This window comes from Lolium rigidum, chromosome 6, assembly GCF_022539505.1.
Source record: "Lolium rigidum isolate FL_2022 chromosome 6, APGP_CSIRO_Lrig_0.1, whole genome shotgun sequence".
Lineage (NCBI taxonomy): Eukaryota > Viridiplantae > Streptophyta > Magnoliopsida > Poales > Poaceae > Lolium > Lolium rigidum.
In genome coordinates this window covers 123,069,705-123,080,534 of record NC_061513.1, presented here as the reverse complement: position 1 = coordinate 123,080,534, position 10,830 = coordinate 123,069,705, and the positions used below count along the sequence as shown (strand labels likewise).

Here is a 10,830-nt window from a genome sequence, read left to right as displayed (position 1 = left end):
ATATCATATTTATTGATAGATTATTTTAAAATTTTAGTTAAATTTTACTTGTTTTGACTTTTCCAAAAAAATATAAGCCTTAAGATTTGGGATGGAGGTAGGAGGAGTCAACTAGAAACCAATACACAGACAGCTAGTGTTTAGTAGTAAGAAGGCCACTAGAAGGTAAGTGTGATGGCTGGAGCTTTGCATGGATGCAATTTTTTTACGCTTCTTCACGTGAATACAAATCATTTCTCTCTTTATTCAAAATTCATAATATCTGGCTCAACTTGCCTCGATTATTCCCCTTCCCTTGCAACAAATGTCCTCAGCAATATGATACATGATGCGATTCAGGTAACAATGTTGATGCCCAAATTGCTAGGTGAATCATGTTTTTGTCAAAAGAAATGAGGTCTTGCTAATGCTAGCACGAATTTAAACAACAAATAGCACAAACATATATTAACTGAGCCACTGGCATGGCCTTATTGCACAACCACCATCATTTTCCAAGATAGCGCCCAAATTATGACTTAGTGGGAGGCATCACGACTGTAGAACTGATCAAGGGTTTTCGCCGGAATACGGTGAAGCAGCTCACGGGGAAAGATGCGGAGTAGGGTCCAGGCGAGGTCAAGCGACTGAAAGATGTTTCGCGTGTCATATGCTCCCTGAGCCACAAACTTCCTCTCAAACTTGTCAAGGAACTCAAGGTAGAGCTGCCATCACATTTCAAAAGTTCAGTGGAGAAGAAGAACCTGGACAAGAATTGAGAAAATAAGGAGAAAAAATGCTCGAGATTACCAAGTCCTCTGATGACAGTGCCTCCTCTCCCACCACTGCCTTCATAGCCTGCACGTCCTTGCCTATGGCGTAGTTGGCATATAGCTGAAAGGATAACATGTGATTAACCGATCCATATTCTGGAATAAGATAGTGCAAGCTGTATATTACGGGAATCTCTAACGGACCTGGTTTGAGACATCAGAATGATCCCGTCGAGTCATGCCTTCGCCAATAGCGCTCTGCAAAGGATCCAGAATATGTAAGTAGTTATTGACCTCATTGATAATGCTGGCATCACTATAACGTAGGTACCAATTGCGACAATTTTCTTTAGTAGCAAAACCATACCTTCATGAGCCGCGAAAGTGAGGGAAGGACATTAATTGGTGGGTATATCTGTCATATAGATATCAGCCACGATCAGACAAAGATTTCATGATACTACTCAGTTAGCAGCTACACAAATATTGATTTGAGATGATTATGATCCTCCCAGACTTAATCATTAACAGAAATATAGGTTTTTCCATTTCATTGTAAAGTTTGTCTTACAGAAAAAGCATTTTTCTTTTCCCAGACTTGATCATTAACAGGCTCTTTCCTCAATTTGAACAGCCAGATAAATAACTCACTTCACAGAACTGTTCTACACAACGTGCTATATATGCATCTTGCCTCAGCAAAAAAAAAAAACAGATCATTTCCTCAGTAAATTGACTATCGTAGGTCTAGCCATCTTGTTCGGATCAGAAATCATAGTGAAAGTCTTAGAACATTTACAAAGTTTAGTGGAAATTTTTAGAGATCTACATAGTTTAGTGGATAACTGGGCATTATGGAATACCTGACGATTGTGTAGTTGCCTGTCAATGTAGATCTGCCCCTCGGTAATGTAACCAGTAAGGTCAGGAGTTGGATGGGTAATATCTACAAGAGTAAAAAACTTATAACAAAAAGTAATTGCCAGAAATATTGAATATATTCGAATGTAGCTTGTTTGTACATTACATGAGAAAAAGAACGTCAGCTCATAAAACATTGGCTGGAAAGTATGAATATATTATTAACTGACCATCATTAGGCATGGTTAAAATAGGTATCTGCGTAATTGATCCTTTTCTTCCTTCAATGCGACCAGCACGCTCATAGATAGTTGCTAAGTCAGTATACATATAACCGGGATAACCACGCCTTCCAGGTACTTCCTCTCGAGCAGCAGAAACCTGATTGGAAAAAAGGTGTAATTGTTATGTGGCTGCTAGGGTTTGGGAGGGAGAGAGAGGGCTGCGAGGGCGCGAGAAGGCCAGCCGGGGGCCTTTTGCCCACGGCCGGGCAAGAGAGAAGGGATTTCCTTCTTAATTCTTGCTTGATTAGATTGATACATCTCCTCTCCATATATAGAGAGGTTTACTTGACTCCCAAGCAAGGCTTACTTGACCCCTAAGCAAACCATAAAACTAACGGGCCCAGGCCCATGACGTACTCTAACAGTAATTGTACATCCATATAGAGTAAGGGAACTGATCATGCATAATTAAGGACAATACACTCAAGGATCGTTTAAATCCAAACCATACAAGAACTGAAAACCTACTGTCCTCAGCCAACACTGCAAACAGGAATTTGTCACGATATCATCTTTGCATATAGATTTATTTTAGCTAAGATCTTATTTCATAACTATAAATAGCTTAAACTAACATATATGAATCTAAGTTTAACCAAGTTATCATAACACAAAAGTATAATCTGTTAGAGCTGCAATAGTGAATATTTAGCTCCTAATGATAATACACAAATAGTTGATGACCATTTTTTTAACTGAAGTAGACGAAAATTTACCCAAAGGAGCTATAACTTTGGCTCTACAAATATGGGTTTTATATAATAAATATATATGTTGAGCTTTCTTGTAGCGGGTAAAATTAAGATGCAAGATAACAGATGTTCAGGGTTATGTGCTGATAACAGAAACCTTGTGCTAACTCCAGTTGATGGGAAAAAATTGCCAACAATTTGTACTGTAAAATCAAGGAAAATATTACTGGACATAAGCGCCCTTACTTCACGAAGTGCATCTGCATATGAACTCATGTCAGTCAGGATGACAAGCACATGCTTCCCACACTCATATGCCAAGTACTCCGCTGTTGTGAGAGCAATTCTTGGAGTAATAATACGCTCAATGGTTGGATCATTTGCCTATGAACAAAAGAAAGGGTTTATTAGTGGGAAAATTTTGCAAAATCCTTAGAGCAACAAGTGAAGGAGAAAATAAGGACGAAAAAATAATGGAGGTGTACCAGATTAAGAAATAAAGTAACTCTCTCCATCGAACCATTCTCCTCAAAATCACGCTTGAAAAATTGTGCTGTTTCCATGTTTACTCCCATAGCTGCAAAGACAATAGCAAAATTGTCCTCCTCGGCATTCTACAACAATTGTAGCAGATGTGTGAGTGTCAAAATATCCATCTAGCATGGAGCAAAGAATAGATAGAAGGTTTAAAATAAATAACTGTAACTGAGAAGTTATTAGAACGGCTTGCAGACTTAATTTTGCCATGTAAACCAAACCATAATTCTACACAACATTTATATTTAATAATTACTTCTTTGAAGTTAGAACAAACACCATAGAGACCAACACTTTAATGTTGTAAATTGTGGTTGGCTGACCATTCCAAGAGAACCCTTATATAGGCATATACTGTTACAATCCCATGATCATAGAGCCAAGAACGTATGATATTATATTATGTAGTTCAAAAGAAAATTAATTTCATAATATGCAAATAGATATTTTCTCCCATCATAGATCAATTCATCAAAACTAATCATTTCAAACGGGTGTAGAAGTTTTTAGCACGGCGAGAAAGGTTTGGATAGTCCATAGAAAAGTTCATATGTCAGTGCAGAAGCCTGATTGATAGAGCAAACATTCATCAAAGATAGTTGGTTATTTCAGCTTCATGTTAATTAGTTCTAGCTACTGCAGAGAGTTATCCAAATTACTTTAGTAAGTAAATACTTTGGATAGCTAATAGTCTTTTTGACTTTATATATACCTCCAAGAGATTATCAGTCTTCTCTTTACGCTTTACCAAACCAGCCTGGCGGCAAATCTGAGCAGCAATTTCATTGTGTGGGAGACCTGCAGCGGAGAACAGAGGGATCTTCTGACCACGAGCTATAGAATTCATGACATCAATTGTAGATATGCCAGTCTGAATCATTTCTTCAGGGTATGTCCGTTCACTGGGATTGATAGAACTTCCTGCACGAGATTAACAAAACAATATCAAAATCTAGGGGTTCTAAAATCTTCTGCACATTTGAAGAAGAAACTCTTACCGGAAATATCCAGGTATGCCTCTGGTAAAATTGGTGGCCCGTTATCTATAGGTTTCCCAGAACCATTGAAAATGCGCCCAAGCATATCCAGGGATACTGGAGTTTTAAGAACCTTAAAAAATGCAAACAAAAGAAATATGAACGAGCCAAAATTCTGTACAAATATGTTTTTGAAAATTTATCATTAGCACAAAGAGCACTCAACCATAGTCGACTAAATAGAAGAATTTCGAATTGGCACTAGTTCAGGGGAAATCGATGTTACCTCACCGGTGAATTGCACAGTTGTATATTTGTTATCAATGCCGGAAGTTCCCTCGAAAACCTGCCAGTGAATTTCCAAATTATCATGAATAATGAAAAGAATGGAAGGTGGAGAAGGAAAAACCTATACATTAACATATACCGAAGTTCGAATTTAACTCAATATCTGAGGTGATCTGAAGACGAAGTAAAGACAAAGGAAACTAACTGTTGCGTTCAAAAAAGGCAACTAACTGTTCAATGTTGCTTAAACTAAGATAATGTGTAATATTTCATAAACGTATCCACTACAACCAAGATCCTTATGGCTAAAGACAGAAAATGAGTCTTTGCAGGTTGCTTAAAACATGATATAAACAGTGGATGGGATCCCTTTTCCCAATCAAACTATACTATAAATAATCTTTTGAATAAAAGATCCCATCAACTTGCAAAGAATAAGTAATAGATGATCTTCATTCTTCATGCCGCTATGGCGCTATCACACTGATATATAAATACCTGAACCACAGCTTTCTCCCCATCAACTTCAAGCACCTGACCACGCCTAGTTGTGCCATCTCCCAATCGTATGTTGACGATTTCTTGGTATTTAGGGCCCTGAATGGCAGTTTCAGGATAAATAAATTGTTACAAAAAGTTAAATCAGCATGAAGATAGAGGATACCTTCACTTTGTCAAGAATCACGAGAGGGCCAGCAACTCCAGAAACTGTCCTGTACTCTGCAATACAAAGAGAACAGTTAGAAGATGTGTCTTATCTTAACCAAATTACCACTTAAAAGTGATGATATTATATTGTAAAATATAATTGTACGGGGATAACCAGAAAATGCATACCCATCCCGATTTCAAGGGTTCCTTCCTCCATGTCGACATTGCCATTTGAGACAACCATGTTTCTGAATTTCAGAAGCCTGATATACCAGCATGAACACACTAAGTTAACAGAGTACATTCAAACAGAAATATCCCTAGACGACTATGATATGCTAATTAGATTAATAAAATTTCTCTTTAATGGTTGTATCTTCTGATTTGACGCATTGCTTTAAGAACGCTGAAGCAGACAATAGTTAATTAACCAAATCTCAGCCTTAGACCGATTCTTTAACAGAGCGATCAATCAAGCTCCTAGGCACATTCTGACAAACTCCTTTCTCCCTCGCCATCCCGTTGACTAATCTACTGAGCTCTGCAGCGCTCGATCCGATCACCGATATCCAGAAACATCACAGCAGCACGCCCGCGCATGTGCGACACAGAGCAAACTACAGGGAACCAGACGGGGATGAATGCACAAATGCCTAAAAATCTACCCAATACGAATCCGATTTGAAGCGCAGAGTCGAAACCCAGTGCCACCTGCCTGCTCGTCCTAGGCGGGGCAACACAGCAAATCTCTCTCTCGCGCGCGCGAGCTTAAGCGTGCCGCGGCGAGCGGACGGGACACCGATCGAACGCGCGCGGAAGAGAACGAGGAAGAGGAGGACGGCGAGATCCGAGTAGGGCGCGCGTGCGTACCTTGGATTCGATCGGATGCGCTGCGCAGGCGCGGCAGAGCTTGGCTATGGCTTCAACGATCGCCCAGGCAATGAGGCAATTGCTGTCCCCGGAGATGTGATTTGATTTGATTAGCCGGTTTGTCTAGCGGCCTCCCTCTGATCCACGATTGGAGGATGGGTCATCTGGGCTGTCCGCGTGGTGGGTTCGGGAGACGTGGACGGTCAGGATCGGCCCGATCTAGGACGATTGATTGGGTGGGTCCCGTCCTGGCCTAGAGCGGAAGTCGAGCGGGTCACGTTGGCCCACGTGCAGCAGAGCTGTCAGGGAGAAGGATTCCCTTCGTCGACTTCGGCTGCAGAACGATCAGGCCAATGTTTGGGGCTTTGGGCCTCCACTGGGTTGGATTTTAATCCGCTGAAAGCTTCAAACCTTTTTCTTTTCAAGCTTCTACCTTTTTCTAGTTGCGAGTTTAGTTTACTAGTTGAATGCCCGTGCATTGCTACGGTTTTTGAACGTAAAATTCAAGAATAAGACATTGTAACATTAAATCGGCACATGAAAAAAACACAGTCACTCTCTACCCCTAGCTCACCTCCTCCCATCTTGACGCTTTCGAGCAAGCTCCCTAAAATATCTCTCCTAATCTCGATACAGAATTTTTCAAAGAAGATTCTTTTTCCTAAATTGCCCTCGAGCATATATATTTTATAACATTATATATGTGCTAACAATGTCATTTTGTCTCATCGAGTTTGTTTTCATCGTAGAGATAAAACAAAACGATACCTTTTTTTGCTTGCTTCTAGCTTGTATTCACGGGGGTGGTAGGCTGCCCATTTTAGGAAGATCAAAATATTATATGTTTGACAACAAGCAATAAAAGTAATCTAGAATAGCAAGAACGCATCGGCGGCTCTCTCTCTGTGTGTTTCTCTCTATCCCTTTCTTCCTAATATCCTCGCCGCATGCCACCTGTTGTCTTCTCTTCCTACCACGATCACTCACACAACAAGCCCCACATATGCATGTTCTCTTGCAGCAGACCCTCCACGATCACTCACATTATCGAGTTGGGTTGTTGATATTATAGTATGGTGAAAACAAAAGAGAGCACACGCCATGATAACATCTACAACGGTTATCATGATTTTGCTTCACTTTTCAGACATATCAATTATCTTCGTTTTGGGAAGATGGAGACTAAATTTCTGATAGCTGCATTTGCGCAATAAAGCATTAAAGAACAGAAACATTTTTTTTATAACATAAACAAAGATGATGTTATTTTCAGATAAGGATTACTGATATAGCTTCAAATATAGTATGGATATATGATAATAATTTAGGCATCAATAGTTCAATCCCGCGTCAGAGAGTATAGAAACCCAAGAGCGTGTTGCTTCTCCTTCTCTTGTGTCCGTATGTATTGTGCCATTGCCCACCTCAAGTTATGAAAAAAGGATAATAAACACAGTGGGCTGGGACTACTGTCAATGATGATTCAGTTGAATTACCAATACCAGGACCAACTACATAAAAGCCTAGCTGAGAGGAAAAAGACCAGAAATAAGAAAGAAAAGAAGAAACATAGCATCCTCACCGTCAGAATGGGCCTGGTTTGCTCTTGTTACTGCGTGCGGACGGTTACCATCATTGGCGGTGGAGGCGGTTCCCTCCCGCGTGATTGCGTCCCTGCTGCTTCTCGCTCCCGGTTGGTTCTTCCCGTTTTGCTGGGCTCGTTTCGTTGGTCACGGTGAGACGACGATGATGTGTGCAAGGCCGTGGTGTCGCACGTTGGTGGGCGGCAAGTTTGGTGGAGCATGATAGAGCGTCTGGGGCGTGGATTTGGGGGTCGGGAGAAATCGTTGTCGATCGGCGCCACCCTCCCTTCCTGAAGGACGTCGGGCGTACTCCTTCCCCTTGCCCCTTCGCGTACCGGGGGAAACCCCAGGACCTGTCTGAGCAGCAGCATCGTCATCATCACATTCCTTCTTGAAGGTGTTGCGTGGTACGCGGCGCATCAGAGTGCTAAGAACGTGGTGGGAATTCTCCGGAGGGCACAGAAGTTGCGGGACATTTTCGTTTTCGTTGATCCAATATTGCTGACATTAGTTTCTCTTTTGTTTCTTCTGGACTTGCTTGTGCTGAGGCTCCGGCAGTTGTACTGTGTGGTTGCTATATTAATATAGCGGGGCAAAATCCTATTTCAAGGATAAATGAATACACAAGAAAAACCTCTTTAAATGAGAATTTATATACGAAAATAGATTGTTTCTGGAGATGTGAAAGGATCTATTCTTCTCACTTTCCTAAAATAGGGCACCTTTCTAAATTATTGCTTCTATCCAAATGTATATAAGCCAAATTAAGTGCTCTAAATTTTCAGCATGTAAAAGATGACCAATTATATTAGTTAGACAACAGGAACCATGTTTGGTTTCACCTCAATTTTGTGTACAAGTATCTTTTCAACTCTCTGCCGATATCTAATAAAATTTAGCATTTACTTTTATAATAGTTATTCTTATCGTGAACATCAAAGTGAGAAACAACGATTTAATGTTTTACCCATATATATTTGAATAATTTATCCCCTCTCCTACCTAACATTATTCCCTTTATTTCGGTTGAGAACCCAGTAGGACTGTACCTGTATTTCATATAGGCCGAGAAAAAAAATCTAATTAGCATCAGGATTATGCAATTAAGTGGTCACTAACTCTCATACGTTGTCCGGGTATCTTCGAAACGCCATGCTCTTTGTGCATGAAACATTACACCTGGTAGATTTCAAAATCTGAAAACTGATCCAAAAAAAATAACCTGTTAATACAAAGAATCTAATAAATTGTAGATTTATTTTTCCAGCTAAATAGGGAAACACAAAGAGAGCATACGAACAATCTACGTTGTATGTTGTTGCTGTGCACTGTAGTACTGCTGCCTGGCTCAGCAAATGATCTATGTTTGTTGCCATGCTCGGTGAGCCATGCGTCTATTCCTGCGGCTGCTCTGGTACATACTCTATGCCGGCCAAATCTGTAGGTCGCAGGAGCAGAAGAACAGAGCCGAGCAGGGTAAGGTGAGCCGTGAGCGCCGAGCAACCGAGATAATCACGGTCTTCAGATGCTTGGCCGTGCATCGCTCAAACAAACATGCAAGGAAAATAGAGGGTTGTATTACCATCTAAGCAAACACATATGGCTCACATCTTGTAGCCGATCTACACGGTGTTTCTCCTGGAGAGCACCGAGATCCATCACGCGAAGTTTTGTAGCAGACTGATCGATTTTGGAGAGGTGGAGATGGGTGACAGTCAAAGATTCGGCGACATCTGCGCTGGTGACGGGCAGCGACAATGACCTCTGGTGCGACGGCGAAGGTCCACGCTGGTGCAGCGTAGAAGGTCCGTGCTGGTGTGGCTACGGTCGTCCTCGATGGTGCATGGGCAATGGTCGGCGTCGACGCCAACGGTGTCGGATGTGCGGCGACGTTTGGGGGAGAAGAACTGACGCGTTCGTGAGTGTTTTTGTGATAGGAAAAGAAGGAAGCCTATAATGATTCGATAGGTAGGGTAGTAACTGAATAGGAAAGCAAGATTTGTTTTGATCTGGCAATTAGAGAGCAGGGTAGTAAAGAATGGAAGGTAATGATTTTTTTCTTTTGATCCGACGGTGAATGTTGAGGTGGAGATGTTGAAAGTAATTGGATGGTCGGGATGTTCCCAATCTCCTTCACCAAACGCGTTGTATGACGTACGACCAACTGAAATATAATAGTAAAGATGTAGTAGAGAAGTGATCCTGTTGCAGATTGTTCATCAAAAGAGAAGAAATCACACCTGAATGTTGTTTGGATAGCTGATTCGCACGGTTTTACTGTTTCTTTATTCTTATTCTTAATTGGCGATGTATCTACTATGTGATCAATAAAGATCGCTCTAACGGCTTCTCCAAAACAAAACAAAAAACAGTGTGGCACAATGCATTTTCTCTTGTAGCCCCATCAAAAATATTGCATCATTAGATTTTTCTAGTGATTGTTCTCAGATTGACCCATGAGCGATTTGCGGGCTGGTTCGCATAGGCAAGAGATGGCATGTACATTCTCGCTAAAAAGAAGATGATGAGAGATATAATACATGTAGAACTTGAAAGTTATGGATGCGCCACCACGAGAGCTTTTGCAAGGTTTACGGGGTATGAGCGGCAAGAAAGAACTTGTTTACCATACCAAACACACACAAGGTCTACTTAAAGTAAGGTTTCTTTGGCAGTATTTGTTGGATTCTCACTATTTTCACAAAGTCACTCAGGAGAGCGTCGATATCAACGTTTAGAAACCACGTAACGTCAATGTAGACTCACACACTAGTGATCGTTGACCCGGTCAAAGGAGGCAGAGCTGTGTCTGATTATTCGACTACGTGATAATGGTCTCTGTTGTTCCAAATTCCACTTTCAATTGCCTCTACATCTATATATGGAAATCAAGAGGAGATATAGCGGGCACATGAACACCATGAAAATTCCAGCAAGGAATAATGCACGACGAATTTGCACTGGGCGCTAGCTAACCGCTAGAATTGATATGTTAGCTATCTTGACATCGATAAGTGGTATTACATGCAGCTTCTATTTTTCATGTTGATATGTGGGATGGCACCGCCACTTGCAGTGAAGCGATATAGTCAACCGTTGTGCTCCAGGCCCATGCAACCACTCGACAAGCACCGTTGGCACACCTTTTCGTATAGGCCAAAGTTGGGAATATGTGATGCATGTTAGCGTGAGAGTTATTGATGTCTACGCCCCCTCCTTTTCCTGTAGACAGTGTTGGGCCTCCAAGAGCAGAGGTTTGTAGAACAGCAGCAAGTTTTCCCTTAAGTGGATCACCCAAGGTTTATCGAACTCAGGGAGGAAGAGGTCAAAGATAT

General features: G+C 41.2%; 1 protein-coding gene across 2 annotated transcripts; it reads right to left on the bottom strand.

The window, feature by feature from the left end:
* Positions 1–220: 220 nt before the first annotated feature.
* Positions 221–6,031, bottom strand: LOC124659960 (V-type proton ATPase subunit B 2-like). Of its 2 annotated transcripts, none has more exons than XM_047197766.1 (15): positions 5,913–6,031; positions 5,229–5,305; positions 5,056–5,111; positions 4,890–4,988; positions 4,390–4,449; positions 4,125–4,236; positions 3,839–4,047; positions 3,075–3,203; positions 2,836–2,973; positions 1,844–1,994; positions 1,616–1,698; positions 1,120–1,167; positions 957–1,010; positions 790–873; positions 221–704 (listed from the first exon to the last, which is right to left on the bottom strand). In XM_047197766.1, exons 2-15 carry the CDS (start codon positions 5,284–5,286, stop codon positions 519–521), a joined length of 1,467 nt encoding a protein of 488 aa, XP_047053722.1. In that variant the 5' UTR covers positions 5,287–5,305; positions 5,913–6,031; the 3' UTR covers positions 221–518. The 2 variants fall into 2 exon arrangements, with proteins under 2 accessions (XP_047053722.1, XP_047053723.1); XM_047197767.1 differs by having other exon boundaries at positions 5,229–5,290; positions 5,913–5,999.
* Positions 6,032–10,830: the final 4,799 nt, after the last annotated feature.